This window comes from Mustelus asterias, chromosome 6 (genome assembly GCF_964213995.1).
Source record: "Mustelus asterias chromosome 6, sMusAst1.hap1.1, whole genome shotgun sequence".
Classification (NCBI taxonomy): domain Eukaryota; kingdom Metazoa; phylum Chordata; class Chondrichthyes; order Carcharhiniformes; family Triakidae; genus Mustelus; species Mustelus asterias.
The window spans coordinates 111,540,169-111,557,689 of record NC_135806.1 but is presented as its reverse complement, the minus strand read 5'-3'; the positions used below and the strand labels follow the sequence as shown (position 1 = coordinate 111,557,689).

The 17,521-nt window shown below is 44.5% G+C and overlaps 1 protein-coding gene across 4 annotated transcripts in view; it reads right to left on the bottom strand.

Moving 5' to 3' along the window:
• Window positions 1–17,166, bottom strand: part of sv2ca (synaptic vesicle glycoprotein 2Ca) — a 148,361-nt gene extending 131,195 nt beyond the window's left edge. For all 4 annotated transcript variants that reach the window (XM_078215436.1, XM_078215437.1, XM_078215438.1 and 1 more), the window contains exon 1: window positions 16,596–17,166. In XM_078215436.1, coding sequence (XP_078071562.1) covers window positions 16,596–17,166 — 571 coding nt within the window. The remainder of the gene's footprint in view (window positions 1–16,595) is intronic.
• Window positions 17,167–17,521: the final 355 nt, after the last annotated feature.

The following is a 17,521-nucleotide window of genomic DNA, read 5'->3' as shown; positions in this document are numbered from 1 at the left end:
AGAAACAGAAAATGCTGGAAAGTCTCAGCAGGTCTGACAGCATCTGTGGAGGGAGAATAGAGATAACGTTTCGAGTCTTCATGACCCTTTGTCAAAGCTGAAATCAAAGAAAGCAGGAGGAGATTTATACTGTAAGGGTGTGTGGGGGGCGTGAAATTGACAAAGATGTCACAGATAAAAAGACAAAGAGAATGTGAATGGTGGTGATCATGGCAAGCGGCCATTAAGAGATCAGAATGTATAAATGGTACAACAAAAGTGCAGAGTGTCAGAGATCAACGCGAGGCATGTGGCAGATAGCCCTAGTGGGTGGGGGGAGGGTGGAAACAAGATGGAGAGTGAGATTTTTAAGAGGTAGATAAATGAAACAATGGAAAAATGGAAATTAAAAATAATAATAATATAAAATAATAAAAATAAATTAATAAGATAAAAAGAAGTGATATAAAATAAATGGACTGGAGGTGGAGGAGAGAGTTCATGCTCTGAAGTTGTTGAATTTATTTATTTTTTATCTATTTTTATCCATTTATTGATTGCTTGACAATATTCCAGTAATAGTACTGAAGGCTTGTGCTCCAGAACTTGTCCCAAGCCAAGCTGTTCCAGCACAGCTACAACACTGGCATCTATTTTCACTCTACAGATGCTGTCAGACCTGGTGAGATTTTCCAGTATTTCCTGTTTTTTGTCCTGCTTTTCATGTCCAGGACATACCTGGGCAATTTTTCACACAGCTTTTGCAGTATCCAGTGCCTTCTGCTGTCTCTTGTCTCATGTGGAGAGAATCAGGTGGAGGCCAAAGATGAATCATCCACTTGGCACTTGGAGCTGAGAATGATTGAAAATGCATCAGCCTTGTCTTTTGTATTGCGAGACCCGGACAATATCCAGTCCTGGGCTGACAAGTGCCAAGTAATATTCGTGCCACACAACTGCCAGGCAATGACCATCACCAACAAGAGAGAATCTAACCATTGCCCCATGACAATAAATGGCTTTACCATCACTGAATCCTCACTATCAACATCCTGGGGGTTACAATTGACCAGAACTGAATTGGACTTGCCATATAAATACTGTGGCTACCAGAGCAGGTCAAAAGCTAGGAATCTTGTGATGAGTAACTCACCTCCTGGGTGGGATTTTCTGGCCAAGCTCGCCCCAAGACCAAAAAATCCCACCCGAGGTCAACAGACCTGTGCATGGTCTGTGTCCCGCCGGCTACAATTTCCGTGGCGGGCGGGACGGGAAAATTCCGTCCCCTGACTCCCCAAAGCCTGTCTGTCACATACAAGGCACAAATCAGGAGTGTAATGGAATACTCTCCACTTGCCTGGATGAGTGCAACTCCAACAATACCCAAGAAGCTTGATGCCAACCAGGACAAAGCAGCCCACTTGACTGCTACCCTTTCCATAAACATTCAACCTCTCCACCCCCGCCGAACAGTGGCAGCCATGTGTACCCTCCACAAGATGCACTGCAGGAACTTATCAAGGCTTCTTAGGCAGCAGCTTTCAAACCCACGACCACTACCATCTAGAAGGACGAGGGCTCCAGATGCCTGGGAACACCACCAACTGGAAATTCCCTTCCAAGCCACTCACCACCTAGACTTGGAAATATATCGCCGTTCCTTCACTGTAGCTGGGTCAAAATCCTGGAATTCCCTCCCTATAAGCACTGTACCTACACCTCAGAGACTACAGCAGTTCAAGAAGGCAGCTTACCACCACCTTCTCAAGGGCAATTAGGGATGGGCAATAAATGCTGGCCCAGCCAGCGATGCCGGCATTCAGTAAATTAATTTTTTAAAATCATGTTTGTATACACTGTGCACAAATGTACAATGTTACATTTAGTGATGATGGAGCAATTCACCAAAGATCCTTAGACAGCACTTTCCAAATCCATGACCACTTCCATCTAGAAGGACAAGGGCAGCAGATACATGGGAACACCACCACCTGGAGGTTCCTCTCCCAGCCACTCACCATCCTGACTTGGAAATATACCGTCGTTCCTTCGCAGTTGCTGGGTCAAAATCCTGAAATTCCCTCCCTAACGGCATTGTGGGTCAACCCACAGAACATGGACCGCAGCGATTCAAGAAGGCAGCTCACCACCACCTTCTCAAGGGCAACTAGGGATGGGCAATAAATGCTGGCCAGCCAGCGACGCCCATGTCCTATGAATTAATAAAAAATACACAAGTGGCCCGCTGCCATTTCAGGCTCAAATAAGCAATGATTGGCAGCAGGATGGACTCCGTCCTCACTTGGAAGGAAGACCCGCCTTGGAGAGCTGTCAGCCCATCAGATTGGCCAACAGCTCAAAAGCCCATTAGACACAGCGCTGCAGTGGCCGGAAGAGGCACTGCGTTGCTGTACCTGTGACTAGGTGCAGGGAGCCAGTGTGAGGTATGTGGCAGGGGTCCGGGGAGGGGGAGGCAATAGAGTGGATATTTGGATAGGCAGAGATAGCAAGGTATCCAGTCTGTGAGGGAAGGGTTCCCCCAATCAAAGGGGGCTTCTGATGGAGCCCTCCTACTTCCCACCTGAGATTAAGCAGTGATTTTTTTTTCTATTTCCCACCCGCAGCTATCTGGCTCTTAACAGCCTGAAAATTGAGGCTGGGTGGGAAAAGGCCCTTAAGTAGCTTCCCATTCAAGGCCCTGTCCGCACCTCTCAGGTCGGGGTGGACGGGATTCCAGAGGGAATCCTGTCCTTACTATTTCACACTCCCTCTCCCGCCTCAAAACCCATCACGGGGCAGTGTGAAATTCAGGCACTAAAATACTTATCAATAAGATTGCTCAACCCAATGTTTGAAAGTGGGGGTGAAGAGGTGGAGAGAGTTGAATTGCAAGCATCTTTCTGAAAAGAGACACATTTTGCTGAAGCTTTTCATCTTGCACTCATCAGGACAAATGCAAGAATGCCAAATTTCAAACAATCATAATTTATGTGACAGGAGAAAAGGGTGCTGATTGGTTGACAAGTGAACCCTGACTGGCTGAGGCATCGCCATGGAGAAAGCAATGAGAAACTATAGGCTCCCCAAACTCCTAGTTAATTGGAAAAAGAGCGAAGCTTGATGATATTCCTTGTGCTTGCAGAGACAGGGTCCCTGCATATAAATGTAAGTCACTTTTAGCCAACATAAATACGACACATTATCAGCTTGACTAAGTATCTTAAATTGGTTGTTAGTGTTTCTGTTCGTCTTCTAAGTTGGTTGAATGGTGACTGCTGATTATTACTCACTGGAAGGATTTACTTGGATTGACTGTATGGGACATGAATTAGCATCAGGGGACTTGGCCATTAACCCAGTTTACTTTGAGGATTATGGTTTTTCAACTGTGTTAATCAGGTTCCCTCACACTGTCAGGCTCAATTACTCAGTGCAGGCAGAATCTTCCCTTCCTCCTCCCCCCCCGCAATAGGTTCACCTGTACTTCTTGTTTAACCAAAAATATTTGATTTGATTTATTGTCATATGTATTAGTATACAGTGAAAAGTATTATTTCTTGCACGCTATACGGACAAAGCACAACGTTCATAGAGAAGGAAAGAGTGCAGAATGTAGTGTTGTAGTCATAGCTAGGGTATAAAGATCAACTTAGTTGATCAAAAGTCTGATGGCAACAAAAAATATACAAAATTATGGAAGTTAAGTGTAAATCTTAATGATCTCTAACCAGATTACCGATGATAAAACTCAACATTAATGTCATACTGAGGACAGTTGACAAAGTTTTAAATTAGTTAACAGTCATCATCTGACGGGGGGAAGGGAGGTGGCAGTGGTTAATTCAATTGACTAGTCTGCTAGCGTGTGTGTTGTAGTGTGAAGTATCGCGCCGAGGAAGCCTTGAATCATAACAGTTTACTGAAGGAAGGAAAGATAAAACCAGATACAAACGAGGTCAATGCAGGCACAGGTCTAGTTCCGCTGACTCCCGGTTTCAAACTGAAGGTTCTCTCCTCCCAGGACCTGTGCCTTCACAATGGCACTTGATAGGTGCCAATTCACGCACTTCCCCCTGATAGGCTGAAGGAAGATCATGTGACCCACAAACACCCCCCCCACCCCCCTTAAGGGGCCACACAACCACAATGTGGATCAGATTAACAGCGCAGGGTTCGATGGTCCATTCAGCACCCAACCCATAGTAAATAGTCACAGCAGTTTGCAGTGGGGTTCAGTGAATCATCACCAAGGGCCAGTCTTCAAGCGCAAAACAGAAGATGAATCATTATATTAAATCAGCACTCACAACCATGTATATTATTTGGCTTTTTGCCCAATTAATGAAAACATTTTTTACACAATTAATAAAAACGCTTTTTCCTTTGAGTTCTGCAATGTCAAGTACTAAAGAAAGGAAGTATTCTTTGCACAACCAGTTTTATACCTCTGGACCTGATGCTTTCATTGAATAGTCTGGTGGATGCCAGATATCCCACATTAGGGAAGTAAATTACCAAGTGAGAGTATTAAACCTACTCCAGGGATAGTGAAATTGGACCAGAGATCAATAGTATAATTGACTCCTCAAACTCACCAGTAACACGAAACAAACTCCATTAAATGGATGTTTCTTTCAATAAAGTAAAAATGTTGACCCTGCGTTGACCTTAAGTCACCTCTAATGATTTAAACCAGTTGATCTCATTATTGGATTCTCGCTGTATTTTCAGTGGCACCATATTGCACAGCGATATACAGATCACCAAGAGTTTTCCATTCTTTATTCCCACTGCTGAATAGTATAGTAAGTGCAATTCTCTTCATATGTAGCAAGGTACTTCAGGAAATTTCAAAGCATTAATTTACACCCCAATCAAGTTTTGTATTAGGTATCTAAAAAAAAGTCCTGTAAACATGTGAATCCATTGACCTTCATGAGTTACTGCAAGGGCATTGAGTCAATCACGTAGTGTGTTAACTGGAGTCACCTGTAAGTCAGACAGGGTTGGGGTGCGCATTTTCCCTGAAGGACATTAGCAAGGCAGTTGGCTTTTACAGCCTGTCAGATTTTAGATATTTTCTAGGATACAAATCACCGGTTTAATTAATTTATTTTCCCCCTTTGCCAGGCTGGGATTTGAACTCTAGCTGAATTTTACAGGGGTGGGGGGGGAGGAAGGTGGGCACTGTGCTGACTTATACCTCACTGCAATAACATGCTGCCAGCGGCCTTGAGCGGCTGAGTGTGAGACTGATGCCCCTCGATGGTATGGAGTCATGCCCTCAAGAGCTGCCAGCCAATCTGATGGGCCGGCAGCACTGGCAGTGCCAGTGGAGACAGAGCTCAGCAGTGAGGAATGAGGTAGGTCTTGAGCTTTTAGAATGGGAAGGGATAGGGCAACGTAGGAAATGGGGCGAGGGTGGTGGGAGGGGTGAATTTCAGAGGGCAGGTGAGAAGAAATATAGTGGGGGCTAACCCCTTGTAGAATGCCCCCAGTGTGCACAGGGCACACCCAAAGGACATATTCCCCCTTTCCTTCCTGTGTTTCAACCAATTGGGTTAAAAACACAGCCTGCCGGCACCCACCTGTCAGCCTGCTGCATGGGCAGCATAATATCCAGAGAACCATAGAATCCCAGCAGTGCAAAAGGAGGCTATTCAGCCCATTAAGTTTGCATCCACTCTCCAAAAGGGCATCTTACCCAGAACCCCCCTCTCCACCCCCGCAACCTCTGCCTTATCCCCATACATTTACCCCATACTGCTAATCCGCTTAACTTGCATATCCTTGGACACTAAGGGGCAACGTAGCATGGCCAATCCACCCTAACCTGCCCATCTTTGGATATATGGATACATATATGGGCCATGTGGTGTGCTAACAAGCTCAATGGTCAGTTAATTATGTTTTAAATTTACTTCATTTTGGGGGACAGTTCAGAGTGGCAGGAAGGTGGTGAGCTGCCAATTTGTCATATTTTATGTGCTGCCCCTGAAAATACACCCAGCAGGGAGCTGTAAAATCCAGCCCTAATCTGATTGCCGTAATTCCTAGGCTATCACGCTTATTGCTCTGGTTATGCAGCTGCGTACTCTGTGATGACCACAGATTAAACCTTGCACAAGGTGATTTGATTTATCATTGTTACATGTATTAACATACAGTGAAAAGAATTGTTTCTTGTGTGCTATACAGACAAAACATACCATTCATAGAGAAGGAAACGAGAGGGTGCAGAATGTAGTGTTACAGGCATGTTGGCCTATATCGCAAGGGGGATAGAATATAAAAGCAGAAGTGTCTTGCTGCATATGTACAGGGCATTGGTGAGGCCGCAGCTGGAATACTGTGTGCAGTATTGGTCCCCTTATTTGCGGAAGGATATATTGGCCTTGGAGGGAGTGCAGAGAAGGTTCACCAGGTTGATACCAGAGATGAGGGGTGTTGATTATGAGGAGAGACTGAGCACATTGGGTTTGTATTCGTTGGAATTTAGAAGGCTGAGGGGGGATCTTATAGAGACCTATAAGATAATGAAGGGGCTGGATAGGGTAGAGGTGGAGAGATTCTTTCCATTTAGAAAGGAAACTAGAACTAGAGGGCACAGCCTCAAAATAAAGGGGGGTCAGTTTAGGACAGAGTTGAGGAGGAACTTCTTCTCTGGAATTCTCTGCCCACTGAAGTGGTGGAGGCTACCTCGTTGAATATGTTTAAATCACGGATAGATGGATTCCTGATCAGTAAGGGAATTAGGGGTTATAGGGATCAGGCGGGTAAGGGGAACTGATCCACTTCAGATCAGCCATGATCTTATTGAATGGCGGGGCAGGCTCGAGGGGCTAGATGGCCTACTCCTGCTCCTATTTCTTATGTTCTTATGTTCTTATGTAGTCATAGCTAGGGTGTAGAGGAAGATCAACTTAATGCAAGGTAAGTCCATTCAAAAGTCTGACAGCAGCAGGGAAAAAGCTGTTCTAGAGTCAGTTGGTACGTGCCCTCAGACTTTGGTATCTTTTTCCAAAAGAAAGAAGGTGGAAGAGAGAATGTCCGGGGTGCATGGGGTCCTTAATTATGCTGGCTGCTTTGCCGAGGCAGCGGGAAGTGTAGACAGAGTCAATGGATGGGAGGCTGGTTGGCGTGATGGATTGGGCTACATTCACAACCTTTTGTAGTTTCTTGTGGTCTTGGGCAGAGCAAGAGCCCTCCCAAGCTGTGATACAACCAGAAAGAATGCTTTCTATGGTGCATCTGTAAATGTTGGCGAGAGTCGTAGCTGACATGCCAAATTTCCTTAGTCTTCTGAGAAAGTAGAGGCGTTGGTGGGCTTTCTTAACTATAGTGTCGGCATGGGGGGACCAGGACAGGTTGTTGGTGATCCCGACAACTAAAAATTTGAAGCTCTCGACCCTTTCTACTTTGTCCCTGTTGATGTAGACAGGGGCATGTTCTCCTTTATGCTTCCTGAAATCGATGACAATCTCCTTCGTTTTGTTGACATTGAGAATGAGATTATTGTTGCTGCACCAGTTCACCAGATTCTCTATCTCATTCCTGTACTCTGTCTCGTCATTGTTTGAAATCCGGCCCACTACAGTGGTGTCGTCAGCAAAGAAAATCGAATTGGAGGGGAATTTGGCCGCACAGTCATTGGTGTACAAGGGGTATAGTAGGGGGCCACACAGACTTGTGGGGCACCGGTGTTGAGGATGATCGTGGAGGAGGTGTTGTTGCCTATCCTTACTGATTGTGGTGTGTGAGTTAGGAAGTTCAGGATCCAGTCGCAGAGGGAGATGCCGAGGCTCAGGCCATGGAGTTTGGAGATGAGTTTCGTGGGAATAATCGTGTTGAAGGCTGAGCTGTAATCAATAAATAGGAGTCTGACATAGGTGCTATGGAAGGGAGGAAGTTTGGAACTCCTGAAAACTGTTGCTCATAATTAAATGGATGTTATCATAAGAGAAGAAAAATGTTTCTCCAAACTTTTTCAAGACTCAAAGTGCTCACAGGATGGTTTAACCTTTGCAAAGGGGAATAGAAGAGAAAGGAACTGATGGGCAAGATCAAAAGGATGGGTACAAATTGGACTACATGTGCAAATGGGAGAGCTGACCCTCATAGCTGATCCTAGCCCTAGCTCATGTATGGAAAGTAGCTGTTGAAGTGTATGAAGTGTATGAAGTGTATGAAGTGGATTTGATTTGTTTTATCTGGCACTCCAATACTCTGGTAGTTGTGTCTGTTATTGTGGCCTTTGGTCTGTACTGATAAGGCCAGAGGTGATACCGTTAACAAACTATCCTTCATTTAACATTATGCTTCTGATCTACCAACTAGTCTGTACATGATGCTCTACATGGAACAATCTCTTGCCATGCTCTGCTATCATGTGATTTTATATCACTGACGATGTAGACTATATACCTACATATTCGATATTAACCCTGTATAATATATCTCTCCCCAAGTCTCTGACTCAATACATGCTATTTACATTACCCTACATCTCCCCCAAAGTCTCTGTCTTCAGCTTTGGTTTACAGAGATAAGCACTGTGGTGGTTTCACCAGTCCTCCCAGATCTTATTTGTATCTCTCTCTGAGGTTGCCTCAGATTCAAGTTCTTCATGTTCTCTCTTGAATTATGTGGGATAGTATGTCAATCTTCAGATACTATTGGTTCTCTGTTCAGGTTGTCCTCCTGATCATGAGGATAGTCAGTCCATTCAATTGATGGTCACCTGTTGATATGAATGTGCTTCTATTTCTTTCACCACCCACTCTCTGTTTCAAACAGATAAGACCAGTGTATACTGTGTGTAAAATTGGTGCCACTGTAGAGTAAGGAAAGCACTAATGCTTTCTGGACCACTTATGTATTGAGTGTAATTCTTGGATTGGAAACACTACTTTCTGAATCATGGTGAACTGGGGGCCAATCTGTCTATTGTGGTTTTAAATTGAAATTCTAAGAGCGTTAAATGTGTTTTGCAATCTGCACTTGAAAAATAAAGTGTGATTTATGCTTTTGTCTTTTCCAGTACTTGGCTTTCTCTGTTTTGGTCTCAACATAGACTGATTTACCTGGTTGGAGTTCTGGTAACTTATGGACTCTATGGCGTTGATTGTAATCCTTGAACTGATTTGCACAATATGAAACCTTCCTCTCCCTTACTCTCTCAACGTCGGAGGTTTTTTGACATGGTATGAGTATATGTGAAGAACAGGAAGATGTGTGTGCAATTTTCTTCTCATCAATAGTTCTGATGAACCTAACCCATTCTGAAGTGGTGTGGAACAGTAGTTCAACAGTACTAAGCAGTGATCATCATTCTTTTTCAATAAAAGTTTGCCTGTTCTCTCTCCTTTCTCAGCCTCACCATTTGCTTTTGGGTCCCTGGGCAAACTAGTTGTGTGAACAAATCTATACACCAAAATCTTGCTGCCGTTTCCGCTGGCAAGATCTTATGGTCCTGTTGACGGTGCACCCCCGCCATGGATTTCCCGGTGGTGAGGGGTGCGTTCAATGGGAAACCCCGTTGACAATGGCAGAACCATAAGATCCTGCAGCCAGTGAGTGGCGTACCACTTCCCACCACCACAAAACATGCCACCGAGAGTGAGGAAAATCCCGCCCATCACCTTCTGTAAATTTCCAGTACACTTCATTTACAAACTGTGGACCACTGGCAAGAAGTGACAAGATCTGGAATGCCATGTGTGGCAAAAAAAATTCTTGAAGTGAATTGAAGACTGCTTCTGAGGTTGTACCATGAAGACATGTAACCTTAATCCATCTAGAGTAATTGTCAACAACTATGAGGAATGACTTCCAATTGAGTTCAAATAGGTTATAGACACACAGAGGGATCTGGGTGTGCAAGTCCACAGATCCTTGCCTTTATTGGACGGGGCATAGAGTATAAAAGTTGGCATATGATGTTGCAGTTATATAGAACGTTGGTTAGGCCGCATTTGGAATACTGCGTCCAGTTCTGGTCGCCACACTACCAGAAGGACGTGGAGGCTTTGGAGAGAGTGCAGAAAAGGTTTACCAGGATGTTGCCTGGTATGGAGGGTATTAGCTGTGAGGTGAAATTGAGTAAACTAGGGTTGTTCTCCCTGGAAAGACGGAGGTTGAGGGGCAACCTAATAGAAGTTTATAAAATTATGAAGGGTATAGATAGGGTGAACAGTTGGAAGCTTTTTCCCAGGTCGGAAATGACAAACACAAGGAGTCACAAGTTCAAGGTAAGGGGGGCAAGGTTCAATACAGATATGCGGGGGACGTATTTTATGCAGAGGGTGGTGGGGGCCTGGAATGCACTACCAAGCAAGGTGGTTTACGCAGACACGCTAGGATCATTTAAGACTTATCTAGATAGCCACATGAGCAGACTGGGAATAGAGGGATACAAACGGATGGTCTAGTTAGGAACACATGATCGGTGCAGGCTTGGAGGGCCGAAGGGCCTGTTCCTGTGCTGTACTGTTCTTTGTTCTTTGTTGTTCCAATTCCAGGACATTCCCAGGATCTGGATGGGAATGATGATACCATCAAAGGTTCCCTCTGCTCTTGGCGATGGATTGCACAGGTGATGCAGCTTAAAGTCATGTCCTCTAGTAATTCTGAAATTCCTGGCCACCAAACTGAATTCTGTGCACTAGCCCGACACTTTGCGTGGCTTTCTTTGAAGATTTTGAGTCTGGAGACTTTTGCTTGAACCAACTTTCATTGTAGATTGTCACCCACAATACTGAGATGTTGAAATCCCTGCGTGTTTGAAGTACTGTTTTAGGGTAATATTGTTAGGAACATGTTCTGGCCATCCATTTTCACAGTATTCTCTGATTTTAGCACATCCTTCACCTGATTTCTGTGCTTGGCATATTTTGTTCAGTGTCTGTATGGGTGCTGGTAAGAATTTTATTATGAGTGAACTGTACAACTTGACTTTTGCCCCCCTGTCCCAGCTACTCTTCAGGAATGTGTGACAATGCATCTGATGCTATTCGCTGCTTGCCTTGTACATATTCATTTGGTTACTTTACCTGCTGGTCCAGAGAAATCCTCCGCGTGTTTTCCTCTAGGTTTTCCAATCATGGATTTTTTTCTTCCAATTCAGTGCTCTCTCAATGTCCATCCACATTCCTTGCTCTCCTGTCCATCCACATTTCAAACTATGGATTGCAACATTTAGCAACTTCGCAGGAATTCTACTGCCCCACCCGTCATAGAATCGGAGCGGGCGAGGGGCGGACAACAGAAATGTCCACTGACCTCAGGCGGGAAACTCCGGTCTCACTCAAGCAAGGCCGTAAGATCCTGCCCATTGTCTTTAGGATAAAATCTTAAATAATGGAAAATGTCTTGAGTTACTACACAGGGGGACAAGACAAAGAGTTCTTTCTGGAGTAAAATAGAAGCAGATTACTGCGCATTCTGGAATCTGAAACAAAAACAGAAAATGCTGGAAAATCTCGACAGGTCTGACAGCATCTGTGGACACAGTAAGAAGTCTCACAACACCAGGTTAAAGTCCAACAGGTTTATTTGGTAGCAAAGGCCACACAAGCTTTCGGAGCCTTAAGCCCCTTCTTCAGGTGAGTGGGAATTCTGTTCTATACAGAATTCAGATGGAACAGAATTCCCACTCACCTGAAGAAGCGGCTTAAGGCTCCGAAAGCTTGTGGCTTTTGCTACCAAATAAACCTGTTGGACTTTAACCTGGTGTTGTTAAATTTCTTACTGTGTTTACCCCAGTCCAACGCCGGCATCTCCACATCATGACTAGCATCTGTGGAGACAGAATAGAACCAATATTTCGAGTCTGGATGACTCTTTGTGCAGACTCGAAACGTTGGTTTTAAGCTCTCTCCACAGATGCCATGAGACTTGCTGAGACTTTTCAGCATTTTCTGTTTTTGTACTTTCTGGAGGTTTGTTTTGCTGAATCCTGGCATGTCTAAAACTAATCCAGAGACCCTGTCCGAGATTCCAGGGTTATGGTGGTTTGCATGGTGGAGGTTCATCTTTGAACCATCAGCCAGAGTGTCCGAACAATCCCATACCACTTTGACAGCAACAATGGAGACTGGGGAGACACTAAGGAATCTCTTCTTCCCCCAGTGCAGCTTGTTGCAATATGAACAGTAATAGTATTGATGCAAAGTTGGTTGAATAACAGGAAACATGATTGTTTTTCAGACAGCAGAAAGATGCACGGTGAGGTTCCTCAGGGGTCGGTGCTGGGACCATTGGAATGTGCAGGACAACATTTCCAAATTTACAGATGACATAAACTTGAAAGTGTTGTGAGTGTGGAGAGGATAGTCGCAGACCTCAAGAAAGCATGGACAGGCTGGAGGAATGAGTGGACACGTGGCAGATTAAATTTAATCTGGGAAGTTACAAAGTTTTAAATAGAGGACTGGAGTCAAAGGCAAGGAGGTTACGAGGAACCTTCAGAAAAAACTGGTTTTGCCTCAGCTGGAATATTCTGGGCACCTTGCACACTTCAGGAATCATGTGAAGACTTTAGAAAGGGCGCAGGAAACACTTATGAGAATCATTTCAGGGATGAGAGATAGACTGAAGACGCTGGTGGCGGTTCTCGTTAAAGAGAAGGTTAAGAGGAGATTTGATAGAGATGTTCAAAGTGCTCCGTACAGAGTAGAGGAGTAAAACTGTCCCATTGGTGCGAAGATCAAGAACTAGAAATCACCGAGATAAGGTGATTGGTAAAAGAACCAATAATGACACGAGGTAAAACCTTTTTACATAGTGAGTGGTTAGGATCTGGAATGCACTGCCTGAGAATGTGGTGGAGAAAGAGAATTGGATGAGAACGTAAAGAGAATAAATTTGCAGGGATACAAGACAAAGTCAGGGAAATTGGATTAGCTAAATTGGTCTTGGAAAGAACCATCACGGGTTCAGTGGGGTGAGTGGTCTTCTCATGTGTAACAATTCCATATTTCTACGGTTAACAGATCCATTAGTAAAGATTTCAGTTTTTAATGAGACTCAATGGGATTTATGCAGCAGTAAGAAGTTTAACAACACCAGGTTAAAGTCCAACAGGTTTATTTGGTAGCAAAAGCCACACAAGCTTTCGGAGCTGCAAGCCCCTTCTTCAGGTGAGTGGGAATTCTGTTCACAAACAGAGCATATAAAGACACAGACTTAATTTACATGAATAATGGTTGGAATGCGAATACTTACAACTAATCAAGTCTTTAAGAAACAAAACAATGTGAGTGGAGAGAGCATCAAGACAGGCTAAAAAGATGTGTATTGTCTCCAGACAAGACAGCCAGTGAAACTTTATGCAGCAGCCATGGAAAGCCTAACATGTGGAATTCCCTAAGTTTCCTAGGAACTGCACCTTGGTGTAGAGGACTGGGATGGAAGATCTGCCCACAATGTTCCCTGCTGGAATTCAATTGGAAATGTATCAAAATCACTAAAACCATGCCCAATCACAATTTCCTGGTCCCAAGTACCATCTTACCCACCCTTTCACCACCACCCACCCACTCTCTCATCACCACCCCGCCCTAACTCTCACCACCACCCTCTCACCACCACCCCACCCACCCTCCCACTACCACCCCACCCACTCTCCCACCACACCCTCCCACCACCAGACAGAATTCTGGGTCTTTCGCCCTCAGGAAAGTCGAGAGCTTAGTTTACGGGTCCTTCTGATGTCACGGAATCTGTTCCGAGTTCCTCACTATATTGTGAACCATTGTTCACCACGTTGTGAACTCTGATATTATCCTGACCTGCAAAATAAAAATATCCATTTTATACACTTTGATTAGCTAACCCCTCGTGCACAAATTGAGTCCAAATCCAGCCCATCGGTGCTTTACATTTTCAGGACTCTGAAGGTTTTGGCAGCTAGGGTCCGATACGGACAAACTTGGTTCAGCTTCAATTCATTCCTTCATTTATAATGCATGGCCTCTGGCCCTGGGAAATGTCGCAATCTGTTGTGAAACATGTTATTTTTATCGCTGGACTGAGCATTGCATTTTGTTTAAGAAGATCATTAATGGATGCTGTCATTTCATTGTTGTATTAAAGAATAGGACCGAAAATCCGCAGGGCTGACATTCCACTCTAAGTGCTAGGATGTGCCCGGCAGTGACCTTTATTCCTAGCTTTGCCAGAGTATGAGTATTGTGCCACTAGGCATAGAACTTATGTACCTGCTCTAACGGGGAAGCTGCAAGTACACCAGAGAACTGCCACTGTGCAATAGGCAGCAACCCAGCCACAGTTTCCAATCTCTGATGGCCCTGCTCACAGGAGGCCAATCAACCCAAGAGCTTGCCCCATTTCTTTTGGAAATCTAGCCCATGACTTAGGCCTAGGCCCTTACGTGCGCCTCCATCTGCCAATGTGCCTCATTTCATGGGCACAATAGTCGCTATTATAGTGCCAGGTTGGGTGAAAGGAAAGTCCCCAGTTTGAGAGTCCTCTCCTGACTGAACTCCCTCTAACGCAGGTGACTTGTGACAAATGGCAGTCACAACTCCACTTTCAGCATTGCTGACCACAGCATAAGCTTCGGTCCTAAATAAGAACAAAGAACAAAAAACAAAGAACAGTACAGCACAGGAAACAGGCCCTTCGGCCCTCCAAGCCTGTGCCACTCATTGGTCCAACTAGACCATTCGTTTGTATCCCTCCATTCCCAGACTGCTCATGTGACTATCCAGGTAGTCTTAAACGATGCCAGCGTGCCTGCCTCCACCACCCTACTTGGCAGGTCCCCACCACTCTCTGTGTAAAATACGTCCCTCTGATGTCTGAGTTATACCTCACCCCTCTCACCTTGAGCCCGTGACCCCTCGTGATCGTCATCTCCGACCTGGGAAAAAGCTTCCCACTGTTCACCCTATCTATATCCTTCATAATTTTGTACACCTCTATTAGGTCTCCCCGCATTCTCCGTCTTTCCAGGGAGAACAAGCCCAGTTTACCCAATCTCTCCTCATAGCTAAGACCCTCCATACCAGTCTCTCCCCATAGCTAAGACCCTCCATACCTGACTGAGGTAAATAGTTTACCTCAGTCAGTCCTGCATCACTCTCTATTCAATGTATATTATTGATCTACAGAGGCAAAAGCAGTACAAATTCCAGATTACCCCAAATTGTGTATCATGGATGTGATGACAAAATCAGTCGCAAATTACATCACGTTACATTGAAAATTACAGCACAGAAACAGGTCGTTCGGACTGATTGGCCAATGCCATGTTTACCTCTTTGCACTCTATTTCACATAACCCTACATGTTTCATCCAAAAAGTTTCATCCATTAAGATTTCATCCAAAAAATGGCATCCCTACCAATGCAGTACCTCTGCAATGCTGCACTCGAGAGACAGCCTAGATTGCATACTCAAGTATTGGAATAGAACACGCAGCCCTTTGATCCAGAGACAAGGGCACCACCATTGTGTGAAGCTGGCCCTATCAACTTATTTCCTCTGGAGACTTAACATTTGTAATAATAGCAGGACAGTGGCACAGTGGTTAGCACTGCTGCCTCACAGCGCCAGGGACCTGGGTTCGATTCCCAGCTTGGGTCACTGTCTGTGCGGAGTTTGCACGTTCTTCCCATGTCTGCGTGGGTTTTCTCCGGGTGCTCCGGTTTCCTCCCACAGTTCGAAAGACGTGCTGGTTAGGTGCATTGGCCATGCTAAATTCTCCCTCAGTGTACCTGAACAGGTGCTGGAGTGTGGCAACTAGGCAACCTCATTGTCATGTTAATGTAAGCCTACTTGTGACACTAATACTAAAACTTAAATAAACAATACTTCTCTGACAATGCAATAATACAACAATAGTGCCCAATGATAGAGCCTGGAGCAGATTGTAAGTGGGGTTTCTGTGAAGATTTATCTCTGAGTGTTGTGCTGTCTTGCTTTTGCAGAATGTTCCCCATGTCCCCAACATTGGATTTTTCCAGTGCGTGCATCCATCTATGTGTTCAATTTTTCATTAATTATCAGGGAGATCTTATATTTTTCAAATACTACGGGCACTATATGTATCAATTTGGCAGCCAAACATTACTGTACCAATGTGAAGCAATTCATTCTTAAAAGTTGGAATTCTTTTTGAAAATTTACACCCCAAAGACGCTGTCAAATTTTGAATTGGAAGACGACACTGCACTTGTCCGTGCATCATTGAATTGCTGTTATTGTCAGCATTTACTTTTGCATATTTTATCATAATCAACAAAACAATCACAGAAAATGGATTGAAAGTTTTGTTTAACCAATATTTTCATTGAGCTGCTTTTTTTTTCCAAACATGAAGACATATCGCTTAACCGATGGTTTTGCAGGAAGCCCCCTGTGGAGTTACAGCAGTTTAATATATTCTCCTGGTCATCTCAGGCCATCATTTTTAACACTCAGAAGCAGCATCATGTTTTACACTTCTATTTATATTTTTGTAAAACAGTTAAATGATGGGAAAGCCAAGGTAAAAACTGATAACATTGAGTAAAAGGTTATAAAATACGGTGGAATACAGCTTTGCTCTTGAGAAAAATGGAAAGGAATAAAGATCAATTGAATTACTCACCCAGCCATCCTGAACTGGAGTTTTCTACACACATATCTGTCTCGGCACTTGGCAGGACGAAACCCACCACAAACACTTCTACTCCGTCAGCCATGAGAGACAATCCCAGCACAAAGAACAGTGCCCACTGGAAGCGGCCATGCCCACACTCCTGAATGATCAGCTCATATTGCTGTGCCAGCTCCTCCTCATCAGCCCTCCTCTCAGCGTCCAGCTCCTCGCGGTCCTTGTACTCATCCGAGATGGGTTGTCCTAGAGCTACCTGGTTCTCCTTCCTTTGACCCACATCTGGGATTCCCTGATACTCCCCTTCGTAAATCTCGTCCTCCTCATCGTGGCCTTCAGTAGCGTCACTCGAACCTTCATCTTCATGAGGTTCCTCTCCATAATTCCCTCCGGAGTAGTTGTAGCCTTCCTCATCTTGAAAATTAGCATAAGAGGTCTGGTTGTATTCATCCTGCGTGTAGTCTCCACCTCTGCTCGCTTTCTTAACCGTTTGCTTCTTCACTTCTTTGGCAATGTCTTTGGCACCCCTCATCAGGGTAGTCCTGTCCCTGTAAGCATCATCCATCCTTTCCCCAATCTTAGATGCCTTCCTTCAGTGGATGGATTGAACCAGAGAGCGGGAAGCACAGTCCAAATCTGGAACCTTGGGTTTGGGCTTCTGGCATTCAGTGTTGAACTGACACACTCAAAGAGCTCGGGGGTTTAGTGCTTGAGTCTTCAGTGTCATCAGGTAGCTATTGATGATTCTGTTTTTCTTATATTCCCACCATCAGGCACCTACACAACAAAAGAATGAGTGGAAAAATAAGCAGTCAGACAACACCATGGCAGGTAAATTGACTGACTCAAAATGAGACTTCACCATTGAGCAGAAAGCATAATTTTTTTAATTTGTTCACTCAATGTGGGGATCACTGGCC